Source organism: Lissotriton helveticus, chromosome 11 (assembly GCF_964261635.1).
Source record: "Lissotriton helveticus chromosome 11, aLisHel1.1, whole genome shotgun sequence".
Taxonomy (NCBI): domain Eukaryota; kingdom Metazoa; phylum Chordata; class Amphibia; order Caudata; family Salamandridae; genus Lissotriton; species Lissotriton helveticus.
This window is the reverse complement of record NC_136072.1, coordinates 141,259,523-141,280,856: the sequence shown is the minus strand read 5'-3', so window position 1 is coordinate 141,280,856 and position 21,334 is coordinate 141,259,523. Positions and strand designations below refer to the sequence as shown.

Genomic DNA, 21,334 nt, shown 5'->3' with positions numbered 1-21,334 from the left:
ACACAGAATATTAAAATAAACTTTACTAAAATATGTATTTTATTATTCTGAGTTCAGGCATACTAAACTCGTAGCTTGTAAAAGCGCAATGTTACACCTTCCCGGCGTGTCCCCGTGCTGTGGAAAAACAGGCCCACCAGAAATAGCATAGCCAACCCCCCACCTAATAGTGCCCCTAAATGGAGAACAAATAAGTTTTAAGGAGACTCCTAAACTGGGCCTCTGACCTTTCGAGTCTGAGACCCATTGGGAGTTTGTTCCATCTTTGTGTGACTATGAGTTTAAAAGAGCGGCCACCCATTCTGGCTTTCTTAATCCGAGGGATTTCAAGTCGCCCTGTTCCTCCTGAGCGTAGATCCCTGCCTGGCACATACCTGGTGACCAAGTCTGCCAGGTAGCAAGGAGCCTTGTGCCTGAGAATGCGATGGCATATTAGGAGGGATTTAAACAGGACCCTCTTCTTAACGAGGAGCCAATGAAGTGCCGCCAGTGCAGGCCTGGTTGCTGCTCTTCTGGGGAGTCTCAAGACAAGCCTGGCTGCTGCATTTTGTAGGACCTGCAAGCGCCTCAAACTCTGACGTAATAAGGGCCTGGGTCATTGTCCGTCTTGCTTCTAGTGGAAGCAGATCCAAAGTTGTATTTAGTGTTTTTAAAACACCGAAGCACTTTCCCACTAGACGCTGGATATGCACTCCATAGGAGAGGGCGGGGTCTACCCATATCCCTAGATTCTTTGCCTCCTTACAAAGAGTAGGAGTAGGGCCTAAGCATTGTGGCCACCAGTCATCCGTCCAGCTGAGTCGGTCTCCACCCACCACCAGTACCTCGGTCTTGCCTCCGTTCAGCTTTAGGCAGTTCTTATTCATCCAGGAGGCCAGCTCCTGCATGCATGCCTTAAAGTTGGAGGCCTCAGCCGAAGGCGCCTAGGAGAGGGAGATCAGCAGCTTGGTGTCATCAGCGTAGGAGACCAACTTTTCTCCAAACGCTTACACCACCTCAGCCAGAGGGGCCATGTATAAATTAAACAAGGTGGGACTCAAGGCAGAGCCTTGAGGCACCCCTTGTTCTAGCGCCACCTCTGCAGACTAAAAGGAGCCCCGTTGGACCTGAAAGCTACGGCCCGTTAGGAAGGATTTCAGCCAGCCCAGTGCAGACCCTCTGACCCCACCTTTGTTCAGACACTGCAGCAAGGTGAAATGAGCTACAGTATTGAATGACGCACTGAGGTCTAGCATTATCAATGCCATGGTATGTCCAGCATCCGCACCCTGCCTAATAGTCCCCGTTGCTCTCAGCAGAGCTGTCTCGGTAGAATATCCCGCTCTAAAGCCCGATTGAGAGGGATGCAAGAGATTCGCCTTCTCTAGATGAGCCATCAACTGTGTGTTTACCACCTTCTCTGCCACCTTGACTAAATACGGCAGCAGAGAAATAGGTCATAAAATGTAATGTCTAACAGCCCATTCTGGCCGATGAGAACAGGTAGTCGTGCAATAGTGAAAAACGAAAATGGCTGTAATTCACTATTAGGACATGCCAGACACATCAGAGATTGTCCTACCTTATACTTACAACCCTGCACCCTGCCCATGGGCCTACCATAGGGGTGACTGATATGAATAAAAGGGAAGGTTTAGGGTCTGGGAAGTGGGTGGACTTGCCCAGTCAGCATGACAGTACCAGACTGCACGCAGGCTCTGCAATGGCTGAGCTTTGGCAAATTTTACAAGGCTGCTTCTGTGGGTGGCACAACCAGTGCTGCAGGCCCATTTGGATTACACGCCCTAGCACACTCAGTGCACTAGACTAGGGTCTGACAAGTAAACCAAATAGTCAAACATGGAGCCACTGATTAGTACATCAATTTACAGTAGGGAGCACTTGCACTGTGGAACTGAATAGCAGTGGCACAGTGCCCAAAGCCTATATCACCAGCAAAAACACATGAGGCAACAGCAAAAAGGGAAGGGAGACCCACACCAATGGTGCCAGGTCTAACAATAATATTGTCATGAAATTTGTATTTTTCAACAGAAGATGAAATCGTCACCTGGAAAGCAAGTCATTATTTGTTCAGTTGCCCAAAGATATAAAAAGTGGACAAAGAAGGTGCTTGTGGCGAACAACCTGGGGAGCAGATGTAGTGGTACAAGTAGAGCGGGAGACCTCGAAGTTGGGGAACCGGGTTCGAGTCTCGGAAACGTCTCTGAACATCCTGTGATTCTGGGCAAATCACTTATTCTCCACCTGCCTAATGAAAATTAATGTGTCCTCATGTAAGGCAACTGGTGCTCATGTAAAGCGCTTTGATATCTGATTTCTCGGTCTTGTTTGAGGGATATAAAATCGGAAAAAAAAAACCTTACAAACCATCACAACAGATTTAGGGCCTGGTTCTGAATTTTGTATACCGCCAGTCACATTACAAGTCCATTACATCCAATGGCAGTTGTAATATAGTAGACGCGATATCCGTCATGTTGTGACACAGTAATATTTCCACCAAACTCTGAATCCGGCTGTAAATTGGTGAAGTCCTTTATCATGTTGCGACAAAGTATGCAATAATAAACAAGTAAGGGTTTCTAGAAGTGGACAGTCTACACTCCTTAGGCCCTCATCATGTGTGGCACATTAGTCTCCCATATAACTTTAACTCATACCTGCCAACTTGAACAAATATTGCACTGTGTGAAAAGAGGTGGGGATTGGAAGGGGCAAGGCCTCGTGCTGAGAGGTACCTAAGAAGAGCTTTTGCCCCCACCCTTTTTAAGGCTGGTGCTAATGTCCTGGGTTGTTTTCACACCCCTTAATGGACATCAGAAGTTCAAAGCCTTAAAAAAACAGCTGTAAATCCACTATTTATAATGGTTTTTAGTTCATTTTCCCAGCCACCATGTAATATGGTCTCCTCAATGAGTGACTATGTGATGGTAGCCAATATTGTTTGTCACTCAGTGGCACCATGTGAGTTGGCAGGTCTGCTGATGTAGTTTAACAGCCGGAGCTACTGACTTTAGAACTGGGGAATAGGATTTGAGTCTCAACATCTATCAACCTCCTGTTATTCCGGGCAAATCACTAAATTTTCCTATGCCTACAGATAGTATTCTTTTTTTAAATGAAGGTGTTGTTGTATAATGTAACTGGTGCTCATGTTAAGCGCTCCGGATTTGGGTCGATTTGTTGCTATATAAAAAAAATAGCAAAAAAAAACCTCATCTTTGGAAGGGGCGACTTTAAATCATTGGAGACAGAGATATGGGGTGATTACAAGTGGGACTCTGATAGTTGAATTACAAATGAGGAACTGCCAGGATAATCATTTATTCTGGGTCCATTTCTCTCAGAAATTCTTATTTTCTCCTTAGGCTTTTTCTATGGAGATTTGGTGTGTTTTCAGAAGCCAAAATCTAGTTGTAAAATAAAATGATCTACAATGTTCCTGTAGGTTTAAAATTTTCGATGGCACCGTAACTTCTACTGGTCTCATTAGAGTTAAGTAACCACTAATTACCATATTGCTCGATTGAAGTTGGCGATTTGCTGCTTCAGCGCAAAATTACTATTGCTTTGCTTTACAGATATTGAGCCTGATTGTAAAAATCATTATGCAGTTACAACTGCCATGTTTTTCTTAGTACAAAAAGGGTTTTTAGACTAAACTAAACCCTTTCCAGTTTGAAACAAATCTTGCTGGCTCATAACTTTTATGATCCTTTCTGTGTCTCAAGGAGGACGGGTGTTAAATAAGCTTTCCCCTCCTCTTTCTGAGAAACAAATGCTTGTATTGGTGCAGAAACAGTGTCTTTCACAGTTTGTCCACATTTTGTGTTTGTAATGGGGAGGCAATTCCAGGAATTCTATGCCACTGATAATGAGATCCAAAGACCCAAAACTTCAGTAAATGAGCTTTTACCACATGCAATCTATCTCTCTGTACAAACAGGACCACGGAAAAGATAATAACATTACTGTCCCCATTTGGATTTTTGTGTTTTTCTAGAACACCACAGCTCTGTGGTCTTTCATCTGGAGATTTCACCAGCTGCAAGCAAAGGAAGTTTACATTTGAAATACTAGTAAAAACCTTGAAATAGGCACTGAAAGACTTTTTCCTTCATGTTATTCCCAGAAATGGACCAATTCTGAAATTTTCATTCCTCAGAATTAACAGATTTGTCATAATGGTAATTTTGTGGCATAGTAATTACCAGACTTATTATGAACCACTCATAACAATGGACACATTTAAGGATAACACCTCTTGTTAAGAACCATATCATTTCCTTGAACCCCTCAACAAATGACTCAATACAAATAGCTTAAAAGCAATTCTCTTCAAATCTAAACATTTGTCTGTAATTTCTGAGTTTGTGGGAGAATCATTCATACTTCATGAGAGATCATAGTGACTGGTATCACTTAGGGAGACTTTAGAAATTTGTATGCATTGTCACTTATATATGTTAGGGCTACTAACCAAATTACATTACTTGCTGAAGAGCTATAAACATCTTAAAATCAGAATCATGTCCCTATCTGTCAAAAATAAAAGCATGAGAATGAAAAAACAAATCAAAATCTGACTCTGGAAATTCTATTTGGGTAAAGGTCCCCATCAAAATGATCATTGCCTCTATGTACACTGCAGGACTATATAAACGACGAATTGGTCTTGTGTTAATAGTTCTGCACTGTGCTAACATTTTGGGACCAAAGAAGCAAAGTATCAACATTCATGCCATCCAAAAACCACAAGGGAACCTTATGGATACAATGACATATTAGCACATTTGTAATAGAATACATTTCAATGAGATGCCCATTAGCATAAAAATATGCATACAATAGATAGATTTCATCCCAAAAAAGAATAAAAAATAGAGTTATTAAAAGGAAGCTCATCTTATTCAAATGAAAAGTATGATTAAGAGAAGGGTTAGGGAGGAGCAGGGCATTAGCAATCCAAACCACTAGAGGTAAAATAAAGAATATGTACAAGAGAAGTAGATTCGTGGGAATTGAAAAAAACAATTGAGCAATTAGAGATGGAAAAAGAAAAAAGTTGAGAAGGTGGTGATAATGAATGTACTCTCAAGAATAAGCACTTTAATTTCCTTTTTGAACAGCCTATGAAAAGGACTAGAGAGTAGGGCAGGGGTAAATGTAAATTGATACTTGTATAGCGCACTACTCACCCGCAAGGGTCTCAAGGCGCTTGTACGAATACCACTGTGGAACCCATCCTGGCTTTCCCTGTGAGGTGTCCACTCCTGGGCACCCCCAAGGTGGAGGTCAGACATCCTTAGCGTTGTGGGGGCCATTGTGGAGATTAATCAAGCTATTGCCCAGAGATCAGAGTGGGACTCCATGATTGGAATAGGCACCAAGGTGAGAATTATCAGGTCCGTGGAATTTTGAGCCCATGACCCGCCGAGGCGGGGAATTGAACCCTGGTCCCAGGCTAGACCTCTGCATCAGGGTCTGCCGCTCTAACCATTGAGCCACACTTGTCCATGCTCAGAACTCTAATAGAACTGCCCGATAATGACATACATATTGTGCACTGCTTTTAAAAGCTGAGAGTTACACCAGGAGTTATTCAGTGCTGCAGGGGGAATACAGACCTCTTGGGACTTTCAGCTATATTGTGAAATGTAGCACTTTCCTGGAATTTATTTGAATTTCAAAAATCTGCTGAAAACATTTTTAACCACTGATTTCATAATGACTGTTTGTATGGTTGCATTCTTAGAACTCATGTGCCTTCAGATATCCTACCTAGAAGTATGGATTAGATTAAAATGTTAGCGCGGCACATAGTACGATTCACGAAGCAGAATATTTGCATGTACTAACCAGTTTTAGGAGTCCGTAAACTTTTACTGGCTCCTGAAATGTGTTTAGAAATGGACACGAATTCACAAACCATTGACAAGGTACTGTCTCCCAATAAGGGGCGGTAACTCATCGGCAAAAGTGAATGAGTTTACTTAGGACCAGATTGTCAGTTGTAGAGGGATAAGCACTGTTGCAAGGAACTACTTCCAATGCTCATTGAAGTTATTCAAAAGTGAAAATGTTTTTTTTAAAAAAAGAAGCAGCCTTGTTTCCAACAATGAATTAGGGCAGCATTAAAAGGAAACTACATTTTTCAATTTTGAAATGCAGCCATGGGGTTTGTGGGTGCTGACAGGTGCAGGTCACCATCAGTGTAATTGTAGCCAAAGGAAGTGAATCGCAAATTTCAACCAGCATAATTAATATTCATTAGGAAGGTCAGGTCTGTAACCCACACCGAGTTGATATTTTGTGTACTGACATATTTTTACATTAGTCAGTTTACTAAATAAAATACTGTTCCCAAAAACAAGAGTCATAATATTCACACACTATTTGTGACCAGTATCTTAATCCATCTGGCCCTTGGTCACCCTCCTGTAGCTGTCACAGTTCTTTATAACTGTGGAATGTATAACTTGAAACGTTTCAGACTTTGTAAATCATGATAAAGGTAGTCATGCATAAGATGTGACTTCTTATGTGAGTGTGCTAAACGTACCACATGAAAAGGTTTTGCTGGTCACACCTGAGGAGCATTTAGCAGCATCAATTTGATGTTTCACATATTATTGGTCTTTATGATCTTCTGTTGAGAATAAAACAAAACGACAAATATTTTTTTTCATATTTGATGTTTTACTAGGGTATTGTTAAAGTAATGCATTGAATATACTATCTGCAGCTAGTAATAGAGTGTAAATAATAAAGAGCATTTTCTTTGAATGTTTACAATAGATAATTCAGTTTGTTTCGTTTGTATGTAGTTACTAAATTCAAAAATAAAAAGGTATTTTGTGAGAAAAAAAATAACAAAATATTATGTTAATAACATAAACATGTATCCTGTTTCAAAATACACTCTTGTATCATTCTAGAGACAAGATCCTGCTTCTTTTAATCAAACATTCCAAGATATGGCAAGGAACGTTTTGAACGTGAGATATACACTCCTGCCCTACCTGTATACGTTAATGCACGAAGCACATGCAACTGGAAGTACTGTTGTCCGTCCACTGTTGCATGAGTAAGTATCTAATAGTGAGCAATGAACGTTGATTTAAATACTTGAAGAGGACATTGGCTGGACATCCTTTCACCCACAAGGCACTTGGTGGTCATGGAGGCACAGTCCATATACAAGTTTACAAATACCCCTTCACCCTCAATAAATAGATATTTCAGGAAATGCAACAATAGAGCTAGAGATGTGCAATTTTTCTGCTCTTACAAAGTCTTGCATTGTTCCTGATTTTCTTACTTAATTATGTCTGTGAAATTCCATGAATTGAATTTACCAACATTCCGGTGAGTCTTCTCTGCTCATTGCTACCCTATTTTGCTGCACTGCCATACACTCTTCACTGTATTCACAATGGCCAATGAATGTAGATAGCTTCTCTGTGAATTTAACCCATTGGCACATTTTAGACAGGGCCTGCTCTGTGAGTTTAACCTCATTTTCTAAAACACAAACCAATTTGTGGTGCTGAAAAATTATTATGTAAATCATTGTGTCCCAAAAAGAACTTTTAACCTAACCTGTACTGACAAATTGGAAAACGAAGATTTCAAATTAAGACCAAAATACAATGATGGATACTTGAGACATATACGCTAGGATATCTCAACCTTGGAATGTTTCATAACAACTCTTGTACTAGTTGTTGTAGTTCATTTTCAATAATTCTGATAAATATAAAACCCCTTAGTGAATTATACTACTAATGTTGACAGATAGCCATCAATATTCTTTGGGTCTAGTTTAATCTTGGGTGGTAATAGAAAATATACCAATTCCAGCTCTAAATAATTTGGTGTATCCTGAATCCCACAGATAAAGTAGAAGAAGAATTTAAGCATGTATATTTCTTCAGATGTAAGACCTTTCTCCAGGCAAAGGAGGACTTTCCATAATAGCCAAATTCTTGATATGGCCTACAGCGTCCCTTTTACAAAGGTTATCAGAATATTGAGCACAATGATATCATGATGCAAAAATGTTGGTGACAGAATATGTACTTTGAAGGTACTGCAAAGGGAGTAATGCATTGATAAATATTGATGTACTATTCTTAACTACACATATATGGGTCTTGAAAATATAGTTATGTCATCAAAATAAATTTATGTGCAGGTAAGTATCGCAAGTATAATATGTATTGTAAATATATTCTTATATATAATTACCTTAACAATTCTTTTGGGATGTATGTCATTATAACGCATGCTTTTACCACGCATGCCTTTAAAACGCAGGTTTTACAACGCAAGTCATTACAACGACTTGCGTTGGGGGGAGCTGGATAGTGGAATAGTTTAATTTACTATTCCAACTCCAGTCCCCGTGGATAGTAGGGAAGGTTTTGGATAGTAAATTAAACTATTCCCTATCCTACAGCGCCCTCCAGCGCAAGTCGTTGTAATGACTTGCATTGTAAATCCTGCGTTGTAAAGGTACTGCGTGGTAAAAGTTGCGTCGTAAAGGATGTTTCCCATTCTTTTGTAGTCCATATTGTGGTTGTGATATTTTTGCAGGTAGTACACTATTTTCAATCTGCCTGCTTTTGAATGCAAACGGATATTGTAACAATGTTACTGTGACAATGTAGACAATTGCTGAAAGACATGAAACTACAATGAGTACACATTACTTTACTCACAACCGCATTTGTAAGATCATTGTAATTCATTTCATACTCTAAAGATTTGAAAGTAATATGAAGAATTTGTTTTTTTATTTAGGTTTGTAAGTGACAAGAACACTTGGGATGTATACAGACAATTCTTGTGGGGACCAGCATTGCTCATAAGTCCAGTGCTAGAAGAAGTATGCTACTGTTCACTTGTTCTAAATTACAGTAAATATTACCAGGAATAGTTTGGAAAGTATATGTAATATTAATATTTAATTTTTAATTTCAGAAAGTGTCTGAGGTCCATGCCTATATTCCTGCTACACATTGGTATGATTATTACACGGTAAGCCATTTTGTTTTTAGGTCTAATATACAGACAGCTTTACATCACTAATATATATATATAGCTAACATGGGCTTTGTCTCCGCCCCTTACATTCAGTTTTGTGACTTGCTTGTAGATCTTATGTTTTGGCGTCCTATTAAATATCTTTTCGCCCTTTTCTTGTTAATCCCACCTCTAAAATATTTATTTTTTATTATTTTCTGATTGGATGACTTGTGTGCTGCTTGGTTTCAGGCAACTAGTTTTTTCATTTTGTTCTTTATGTGTTTTCTTTCTTTCTCTTTTTCCTTTATATTTTGCACCCCCTCACATTTCACTGGATCTCTTTGTTATTTCCATGGAATTGCTTTATTTAGCACCTGGCAACTGCAGCTTTCTGTTGGGTCACACCTTTCTTATAGGGTACTTTTGCATGTTTTGTATTTTTTTGATTTACTAATCCAAGACAGTTGTCACCTATCTTCTAATGATAAATTAAAAAACAAATACTGACTATGCTATGCCAAGAGCACACTTGCATGGCAATGTAACCATGCTTGCCTACAGCAGCATCATCATGCATATGCAGACCTGCGTGGATACACATCATTGACCCTTTTTTTCTTTTCACCAATGCATTGTCAAGAAGCATTAGAAAAGAAATAAGTCACATTGCTTTTAAAAAGTGAGACCAATTGGCTTGGCCAATACTTGTTACTGTGTAGATGCTAATGATTAAAAACAGTCTAAGAAGACATGCAGTATTCACATTTTCTTTAAATATCTGAGATTAGCGGTGCAGGAAAACGTAATGAAGCATGACTTGTTTGGCCTGCAGAGGTCTTTTTTTTACCAATAGCCCCACTGAAAAACAAGTGCTAGTAACAAGCCATCTTTATACTAATATTCGTCTTGATGTAAATTCTGACTCACAAGTGTAGATTGAGATAAAGCCTAACAGGGGACTTACAAAAAAACATGAATATGTGAGTTGAATTTTAGGGACTCTTTCTTTCTGGGCTAGTGGAAGAGCTACATTGCCAGTGTCATCAAAGAAATCGTACAAACTGAGATAGTTTTTAAAATTTAGAGATGCAGGGGAATCAAATGATTTATGTGATCACACCCTTTTTTCACCTGTAATGCTCTGAAAACATGTAACATTTTGACAAACTGTCTGGTGCTGCACACATTTTCCAGAAGATGTAAGCCCATTTGGCCAAAAACTGCTGTCAATCTACATGTCCAAGCTCTGTGTAAAATAAATATCAAAACTTACTTTAAAAGGTTACACATATGCTCATCTAGTTGTGTAGATTGGTAGTTTGCGAATAGTAGTACATTTGTTTTAAACATTGTCAAAATGAGGGAATCAATTTTCTAATCGAATACAGTGAATAATTCTACAATACTGCCCCTTGAATGTAGTAAAAAAAAGTAGAACAGAATGCTTTACTCCAGACTCCAGCTAACAGGTCCAGTAATACATGAACATACCTTCTCCCATGCCTCAGGTATATTGACCAGAAATAACCACCGTAATTTGATAATTTGTTCACAGTTTTCAAATTTCTAAACATGCGCCTACTCTGGGTAATCCATCTTTCGCCACCAGCATATTTTACACACACTATTATTTCATTATTGGCTAATGAGCCATAAATGGATACATGTAATAATGGTGTCTCTTGAACCATTGGAGAGGAACGATTTTGCTACTCTCCACATTCACTCTAGCATAGAATGTAACACTTCCTTCACACATGTAATCCTCTATCATTTTATGTTACAAAAATAGATATCTTGCTAGCCATGCACAGTTAAATTAGAAGGTCAATACAAATGTATATTTAAATTATTCAAAGTTCCTTTCACAACAACAGCTGTTTCACTCCAATGCTCCCCTATCTTCTGAGATGAACTCAATTAGTCTTTTCTGCTTTCTTTCCAATTTCAGATAATTCCATACCGTGAAACAAAGTTTTCACACCCAAATCAACCATGAAGAAATCCTTGTGTGTCCCCTTTGAGTTTTTTTCTTACAAAACATGCACCGGTGCATTCTAGGTTGATCATGCCACTGCACCTTTCAGTGTCCCTACAGCAAAGACTGTTATCTGCTCACATCTCTCAATCACCAGTGAGAGTTATGGACTCCACATATGTTGTCAAATAAGTTTGCTATTTGACAATAAACCTACTGTAAGAACAAAATAGGATACTAGTTTTGGAGGATGCAAGTCCTTCCCAATTAATAAGTCCAAATTCTTGGCAATAAACAAATGTGCAATAATTAACCTTTGCAGAACCACTGAATCTAAAGAGTTAGTTTCTAAACATAGAGAACAATGTAATAGGTACAATGCATTATGGGGAAAAAGTACAAAGAATTACTCAAGCACCAATCAGAAGATACTTTTTGTGGTTAACTGGGATATAGGCATGAATTCCAGGTGGGCATAAGTTTCTACACTATAGATTTACACTGCAGCCAAAAAGAAAGAGGGTATTTCTTCTAGAATTCCTGATGTAATACCAAAACATTAATAGGTAAAGATTCTATCTTCAACCCTGGAAATGTTATTTACATTTGTGGCTGATGGTCTTTAGTGAGTCAGAAATTCAAATTACAATATGAAATATACTGTGGAGAGGGTAAGAAGAATTATCAAGAATTATTGAAACTAAAGTACAGTGAAAGGAAGCAATAATGGTGAACCAATCAAGTGACTGTTAGTAGATGTAAATATATTATTGTATAATATTGTGCTACTTATGCACATATGCCAAACTGAGATAGGTAATAGGCTGAATTCCTCTGCTTGCACACATGTGCACAGACTTGTGAAAAATAATATAGGTAACCTGCCCAGAACTTATAACTACAATTGAAAGGAAGTGAATGTTATTTTAAAAGATGGACACTGGGGGTTACAGTTCAAATATATTTTAATATAGAGCTTATAATAGGGAGAGCTATTCACAGCAGAGGCTAAAAAAAACAGGGGTGTATAAGTAAGTAAATTAGGACGGTGGTTAGCACGTTGGGATCTGCTTTCTTGGAAAAAGTATTTTATGGATTTCAAATTTAACAGAAAGTCTTGCATTCTGCTACCCCTTGGAAGAGTGACATTTTGAAGGAAGATTGATAAGCCAGGTATTCTATGCATTAACATTTTGGGAAACATATGCTGCTTGCTTCATATTTAAGAATAGTAGGCTTTAGATGCGAGACATTTAGAAAAGTACTTCTGCAAATCTTAAATTATGCTTTTTTTTACATTGCAGGGCAAAAATATTGGTGTGAGAGGAGAATGGAAAACATTGCCAGCTCCCTGGGACCACATTAATCTGCATGTTCGAGGAGGGTACATAATTCCCCAGCAAGAGCCTGCTTTCAATACCAACCATAGGTACGCATTTAGTAGTAATTGTTTATTAATGATTGTTAGAAATTGAGTCTCTTTGGTCTCTTTAGCAGAGGCATGCTCTCTGTTCAAATAGGGACCGCAATCCTTGGTAGGGTAAATCAGATACACTCCTTAAATTGACATGTGCTCACCCTCTAGTAGCTTGGAACAGAGCAGTCAAGCTTAACTTAAGAGATCATTTGTAAAGTATGTGTGCAACACTGCAAACAGTAAGACTGTGAAAATACCACAAAAGACTCTAAAACAGTTTAGAAAAATATGCAACAATTTTTAAAAATAAAACAAGACCAAAATGACAAAACCCTGAAAAGTAAAAGTCAAGATATATAGTTTTAAAGATTTCAAAGTGAAAAATGGCCCTTAGAAGTAATAAGAATAAGTGTCTGTGGGGTTTTCTGATTTTGCTGGACCGGGGTAAAGTAAAGAGGTCAGGCTGACTGTGATGGAGTGTGGGCCAGATACCGGAGCCACACAAGGCCACCTGAACAAAAGTACCATAATTCTGGTCGCAACAGCGAGATGCGGGGTGAAGCAGAGCGATGTGGCGGTGTCGATCTTGCAGACGAGGTGATGTGTCAATTGTCTTCACGCAACAATGGCAATGCACATGTTCCAAAGATGAAATGCTGGGACCAAGATGTATTGGTGCATAAGCTGATGTGTCAGGTTTCTCCAAGCAATCGAGGGGATGCAACATATGTTTCTTACTGCAGCAGCGGTGATGCAGTGATTCCGATGCGACGGATTTAATGGTGATGCACTGGTTCCAAGTGCGAGGAGCCGGTTCTGCTCCAGCAACAGTAGCAATGTGTTGATTCTGCTCACCCAGTAGAGGATGCATAAGTTCCACTCAAGTAATAACCTGAATACACATCCAATGGACAAGGCATAGGAGCAGGGTGTAAGACTTTGAGACTTAAAACAGGAGGTAAGCCAGCATGACCTTGGAGATCCCTCTGGGTTCACGTCAAAGAGTCCAGTTCTTCCTCTGCAGGACAGAGGGTAGCAGGGCAGCCGGGCAGCACAGCGCATCAGAAAAGCAGTTCCTCCAGAGCAGAATTCCAGCAGAATGACAGTTTTTGAAGCAACACAGAAGTCCTACCTCCTGGCAGAGTTTTTTCACATGTCCAGTAGTGTCTGATTTGGTGGGGTTAGGGACCCAGTACTTAACTCAGTTCTGCCTTTGAAGTGGAGGTGATCTCAAACAGGAGCGTTGAAGTGCACAGAGGTCCTCCCTTCCTAACCCTGGCTCCAGACTCACTACAGTGGGTAATAAACCCTTTATATGGGGACAGGACATTGTCAATTCAGGTCTGTCAGCTGCTCCCTCCCATCCTGCCCAAAATGTCCCATCAAGATTCAGATGGCGACTCAGTCACATCTAACCTTCATTTGTGTGTGGCTATCTAGAGGGAATACACAAAATACAGCTGTCACTTACCCCAGACATTTATTGGAGACAGGCTGCAGCCACACTAGGCTTTAAGAGTTGAGAAATGCCATATTTCTAACAGGGGCTTTTCTAAAATAGTTATATTAAATCCAATGTTACCAGCTAATAGGGTTTATCATTACCATTCCAATGTATTAAATGTGACAGAGCTACTCCTTCGCAATCAGGAATTACAGCTTAAAGGTGTAATAAGGAATTCCCACTGTTAACCTATGATAGGGTGAGTCTTCATAGCAGTGCAAAATTCATTTAGGCGTTTTTCCTATCAGGACATCTAAAACTTAAAAGTACATGCCCTACCTTTTACACACTTAGCACCTTGCTATATGGGCTACTTAGGCATACCTTAGAGGTAACCTATATGTAATAAAAGGTGATTTTAAGGCTTGGCGAGGGGGTTTTAATGCCAAGTCGACCTGGCAATGCAAACTGCATTCACAGGCTCTACAGTGGCAGGTCTGAGACATGTTTTGATAGCATTTAATTTACAGATAGGTAGTGTACTCTTCTAGAGACGGTCAGGTAAATAAAATATACCAATTGTGAATGTCAATGAAACGATGTTTAGGGGAGAGTCACATGCACTTTAGCACTGATTAGCAGTGGTAAAGTACTCAGAGTCCTAAGGTCAACAAAAAGAATACAGCAAAAAGTGGAAGTAAGCAGGAAAACAGTTTGTAGAAGACCACCCTAAAGCTGTCAAGTCTAACATTGTAAAAATATGTACCACAGACAATATAAAAAATAAAGTCAATCTTCAGCTCTCTCTCTTCTTAAACTTTTAGTGCAATGCAGACATTAGACAGTGAGTTAACCAACAAGTATCCAAATGTAAACTTTTTGCAAACTATGTTAACTTTTGAAAGTAAGTTTAAATCTGCTTTATCACGAAGGCCCTCTTTATGAAAAACTTGGATAATTGTGATATATGCTGCAATTCCTTTTGCAATTATAGTTTTTGTGATAAATATTAGGAAATCAAATCTGTTGATATTTATCGCGGAAAATGCCTAGCCTTTACCAGAACATGAGAATTTTGGAACAGTAAGCAAATTTTCTTGAAAAAGTTGTACTTGACTGTTTTGTTTGCAACAGAATAATTCTGACTTGCAGAGTCGCAAGTTTTACCAGTTGCTGGGGTGCTCGTAATGAAGGACACAGCCTCAATCTTATACAAGGACTTAAAAATACAACAAATATGGCGGTTATTCTTGAGTTTTCATAAATCAGTTATAACAATCAATTTGTTACTTACCTTAATACCTAAAGTGGAACAACAATAAATAAAATCAATACAATGCCACCAACAAACTGCCCTTTCGCTTATTAAATGACAAATGTTCACATCAAACACCACAGCCACCTTAATATTCCGGTATCCAAAGTGTACGAAATTTCTTTAAGCAAAAGCTAGAAACTGTTTAATGCTTCAACTATTCATGTTGCAGAATCTAAAAACAAAAGCCTTAGTCACATCGCTCATTATCATTTTTTGGTACTTTAGGAAAGCAAGGGACAGATGTACAAAGCTTTTTTGCAGTTGAAAATGGCCCGATTCACAGAAAACTATTTAGTATATTTAAAGCCCTGTTTGCTATTCAGTAACCAATTGCCAAATTGCATATTGGGCTTGGGATTCGGTGTTAGGAAGGGTGTGTTTAGGGTGTCCCTTCCTAATATTAAATTGCAGTGGTATGTGTGAATGTTTTGTGTTTGAAATGGGGTTGCAACACATTTGTATTTTACCATCTACTTGACGTAGGTTGTAACCCATTGTAAATGGGAAGGGGTCCCTAAGGGGACCTTTCCCCTTAGAGAATGTTTGTGAAGACATTTTTTCGTAAAAAAATTAAAAGAAAACTTTTCATTTTCTCTTTGACATGCATCCCAGCTGCATTTGAAAACATTTTTTTATTAAGCACAATCACAGACATGGTCGTCTGCTTACACCAGTAGACCACCATGCCTTTAATTTTCATGAATCCCAATGGTTCACAAACCGAGACCCACCTCAAAAATATTCATAAGGTAGGTCTATTTGCGACCCACGTGGAATTCCAGAAAGTGTAAAGCACACTTTTGTACATTGGTTATCACAAAAGCTACGTACATCTGGCCCCTAGATATATGGGTTTCACCAGTAGACTTATTTTGCAATAAGAAACACTTTTGAAACATAGATATATGTCTGACTGTATTGTCCCAATACCCGCTCTAATAAAAATCAATTCGATTTGATTCAGAATCTTTATTCAATTCAATATCAATTGACCTTAAAAGTGCTAGTTTAAAATTCATTTTAAATCAACTCATAACAAGGAAACATTAAATGGCACTTCATCACCAATTATCAGTAAAAAATATAGTACCTACCTCAGCCTACTACATTCCTAAATATATGTCAGTGAGAGGAAACAACCAGACCTCATTAAATGTTAGAAAATAGTATAATAAAGTTCATTTAACTCAAATAAGCCACATAATGACTAAGAGAATTGGGCCTTCCTAATAAAGATTGTCGTCTATAAATAAGACGGTATTAAAAATTAAAACAGAGTAACAGGTCAAATGTTGATATGGAATCCTCCACGATCTCTATAACTCAGTTCCCACTGTCACAAATCAGATTTAAAAAAGGCATACATGTATTTGATAATATCCTATTGAAATACAATGTAATAAAATATAAAGTGCATATGATCTTATAATAGCTTAAAGAACAATACTTTCCCTAATATGACCTGGACCCCATATAAATGAGGAAGTACTGAAAGATAACAGAGGATCAATCAGAGTACATACACATTGTAGGGCAGCCTTATGATCCCTAATGTTATTCATAACATAGAAAGGCTTCAAATAGTATCCCTGCAGTCTGTCATTAAAAAAAAGTTCTGAAGTACCGTCACATGGATATGGAATCCTATTAATGGGTTGTGTTTTTTATAACTGGAAAAGAGGCTAAAATGTGCAATATACCTAGCTGCAGTCTTATTAAAACAAATTGAGTCTGGGGCCCTGATACTATAGACAGGTATGACTGAAAATCTTCCCCAGAGGGATTTGACATGTAATACTGCAACCATAGGTTTCATACTGTTGTGATTCTATCTAGGACCCTAATTCGATATTCCCGATTTATGCCCTTATGTGGTTATAACAAATAATATCCTTATAAAGGCATAAGAATCATATCCATATTTAGTAATAGCCAATGCAGTCCAAATACGGCAAGGCTACTCCCATAGACTCCTAGAATGTATAACGCGTTCTTTAAACAAACCAAGCCTCCAGCAGCCCGGGAAAATCGCCCTGCTTTTGTTTTAATTTGCACAAGAACTCCTGGAGTCCAGAAAGAACTGTTAGTTCTTAGTGACGTCTTATGTCCAACCTTACGTCAAACCCGGCACCTTTCAGGTATAAATATACCAACGTTGCCTTAAGCAAGCACACAGTGGTTTGGAGCAGATCAGCTATCTACTTGCCCAAAGCCCAGCTGATGCGAGAGCCGAAGGAAGCCGACCCTCCCATTCGACACACTGAGAGAGACGCTGTCTTTTTCTCCAGCCGAGAAAATCCAGCTCCGGTGTTTCCAGTCACCCTTGCGGGTTGCTGAGAGATCGAGTTCTGAGAGAGAGATACAAGACCTCCTTCATTCTAGAACCAAGGTACAGAGCTGACTAAATCCTTAAGAGAATTCTTGATGCAGATTCTTGGCAAAAACCAACTTAACTTAAACTGCAACTTACCTACTCCTTCCCACGTATTAGGCTTAAGTCAGGTACACCGGGGTAGGCGTATCTTATAAGCACCAGTTGAGTACGTTAGTCAATGTTTTTATGTATGTTTATATTTTATCCGTTTTAAAGTATAATATGGCTAAGAAACCATATCAATGCTTTTACAGTATTATTTCATAATACTCCTTTTACTGTACGCACTTTACTTCATGATAAGTATTGCAATTGTGGCAATTCATTTCTCTTGCATGAGAAAGAAGACTGCTCAATAAATAACACCTTTTATTGAAAACGCCCATCTCTCTATTTCTCTGCACTCTGGTGAAACTAAGTACGCACGATTGACTGAGTGAAATAGCTGTCTATTGTTTTCACACGACTCTAGAGATATACTCTTTATTCTGAGGGAGCAAAGTTGTCATGTTTATGCGGTTGTCAGAAACTAATCCCTTCTTGTCTAAATCAGGAGAGTTAACTCTTTCCTGAACATTCGAGAAAGTTTCTAGTGACCTCTGAGCTAGCTGGCAAAACTAATTAAGTCTAATATAGTCAGTAGAGACCTAGATGACCTCAGTCCTACGTCTACACTGCTGTTTATATTATTCCAATGCGCAGAGCCTATTGGGAATATAGGAACTACACTACAATACCTTCGCTAAGCCTCCTATTTTCTGCTCATGTACCTAAGAGTAGAGTTCTTGTTTCATTCTTTTGCAAAGCCAACACGCTGTTTGGTGATGTAATCACAGAGAAGAAATGAAGCTGTATCTTTAATGTGGGCAAGCCAGCAAATAATAAAAGCATGAACAAGTGCTAATCAGTCCATAATAAGAGATCTTGTAAAGTGTGTTTCGGGTTTGGCCCAAATTGACTCCCAAAGTAAAATTGGCTTCAGTGTAAATCAATTTTCCAGATAGGTTAACCCGAACTCTTTGTGAATGATATATGTTGAGGTAGAGGACTGGATACTTAACAATAATTTGACAAATGCCTTCTCTTAGGCCTGCAAAGGGCCACATAATGAGTGGCTCTAAATGTTTTCTCTATACATGGCAACTTTGGCTTTGCATATACTAATAATTTCTCTAGAAGGGCGATTGACAACACACTATAAAATCTAAATACCCTCTTGCAAACCCTACAGATTTTTTATCTTGTCTTTTGTACATGATTTTCCCAAGAACTATTGCTGTCAAGTAATATGTCCAGATGAATCACTGACATAATATCGATGCCATAAATATCGATGTACCAAAATATCGATTAAAAAATATAGAATACCAAAATATCGACTTCCTATCTCCAAACAGGTAAGTACAAAAAAATTGAGTCAAAAATATCGATGTAAAAAATATAGTTGGTCAAAATTTCGAATTTTTAAAATATCTTAAAAGTAATGTAAAAGTAATAAAATAATAAATATAATTAACTTAAAGATACTTAAAATACCTAAATAACCTTAAAATTAATAAATAATTAATTTAAGTTAAAAATATATAAACATGCAATTAATTTTTTTAACACATAGATATATATATATAAACATAATATTAATAAAAAATATACTATATTTGTACCATAGGATAGCAGGAGAGTAACATTTACTATTACCACTCCAGTAAATACAACACTAGAGAAAGCGTTGGATAGCGTAGGGGTAAAAATTACTATTCCCACACTAGAGAGTGCAACAGTAGAGAAAGCGTTGGATAGCGCAGGGTTAAAAATTACTAATCCCACTCCAGAGAGTGCAACAGTAGGGAAAGTGTTGGATAGCGTAGGGATAAAAATTACTATTCCTACTCCAGTGAGTGCAACAGTAGGGAAAGCGTTGGATAGCGTAGGTGTAAAAATTACTATTCCCACTCGAAAGAGTGCAACAGTAGGGAAAGCGTTGGATAGCGGGAGAGTTAAAATTACTATTCCCATTCCAAAGAGTGCAACAATAGGGAAAGCGTTGCATAGCGTAGGGGTAAAAATGACTATTCCCACTCCAAAGGGTGCAACAGTAGGGAAAGTGTTGGATAGCGTAGGGGTAAAAATTACTATTCCCACTTCAAAGAGTGCAACAGTAGGGAAAGCATTGGATAGCGTAGGGGTAACAATAACTATTCCCACTCCAGAAAGTGCAACAGTAGGGAAAGCGTTGGAGAGCAGGAGGGTTAAAATTACTATTCTCACTCCAGAGAGTGCAACAGTAGGGAAAGTGTTGGATAGCGTAGGAGTAAAAATTACTATTCCCAATTCAGTGACTGCAACAGTAGGGAAAGCGTTGGAAAGCGTAGGGGTAAAAATTACTATTCCCATTTCAAAGAGTGCAACAGTAGGGAAAGTGTTGGATAGCGTAGTAGTAAAAATTACTATTCCCACTCCAGTGAGTTCAACAGTAGAGAAAGCGTTGGATAGCGTAGGGGTAAAAATTACTATTCCCACTCCAGAGAGTGCAACAGTAGGGAAAGTAAATACTTCATATATGAAGAAAAATACATTAAATATTAATACAAATTAATTAAAAGTAATTAACAATTATATATAATATAATAATTAATCAATTAAAAATACACAAAAAATTATAATTAAAAAAAATTACCTATTAATACAAATTATTTACCAATTAACAATGAATTAATTAACAATTAAAAAAGTATTAAAAATTACAAAAAAACAATAAATAACAATATTTACTTAATTACAATTAAATTACTTCCCAACCTATTCCCCTATAAACCCACAACCTGATACAGAAAATAAATTGATCAAATTAACATAAGTATCAATTAAACTATTAATTAAAATTAATAACCAATTATTTTTTATTAATTACCAATTAAAATATTTAAATATCAATTAATTCCAAATAAATATCAATAAATACATTTACACATGTAATTAATTATAATTAAATTACTTCCCACCCTATTCTCTTATAAACCGACAACCCACTACAGAAAATACTTTAATAAAATGTACATAATTATCAATTATTCAATTAATTAAACTTAATTACCAATTATATTTTAATTAATTACCAATTAAAAATGTAAATATCAATTAATTCAAAATAAATACCAATAAATACATTAAAAAAGTAAATAATTATATTTAAATTACTTCCCACCCTATTCCCCTATAAACCCACAACCCGCTACAGAAAATACATTAATACAATTAACATAATTATCAATTAATTAAAATTACCAATTATATTTTAATTAATTACCAATTAATTAACAATTCAAAATAAATACCAATAAATAAATTAACATATTTAATTAATTATAATGAAAATACTTTCCACCATATTCCCCTATAAACCCACAACCCGCTACAGAATTATATTACGCACAAATGATATACCATAAAATTATTTAATTAAAATAAATTATAAAATAAATATACACTTTTCACACATATACTAACATAAAACATACTTAAAAAAATTAATATTAACTTACTTACCTCAAATTCGATATTTTTGTTGTCTATATTCTGTCCATTCTATATTTTTGTTGTCTATATTCTGTCCATTCGATATTTTGTCCATTCTATATTTTTGATTCGATATTAATGCTATTATATTCGATATTTTTGTAGTCTATATTCTGTCCATTCGATATTGTGTCCATTCTATATTTTTCAACTCAATATTAATGTAACTCGATATTAAAAACTCGATATTTTGA

The 21,334-nt window shown here is 37.4% G+C and overlaps 1 protein-coding gene across 2 annotated transcripts in view; it reads left to right on the top strand.

Moving 5' to 3' along the window:
* SI (sucrase-isomaltase) overlaps positions 1-21,334 on the top strand; it is a 645,776-nt gene that overhangs the window by 364,051 nt on the left and 260,391 nt on the right. For both annotated transcript variants that reach the window (XM_078665617.1, XM_078665618.1), the window contains exons 41-44: positions 6,942-7,090; positions 8,809-8,893; positions 8,989-9,045; positions 12,316-12,440. In XM_078665617.1, the coding sequence (XP_078521743.1) occupies positions 6,942-7,090; positions 8,809-8,893; positions 8,989-9,045; positions 12,316-12,440 (416 nt within the window). The remainder of the gene's footprint in view (positions 1-6,941; positions 7,091-8,808; positions 8,894-8,988; positions 9,046-12,315; positions 12,441-21,334) is intronic.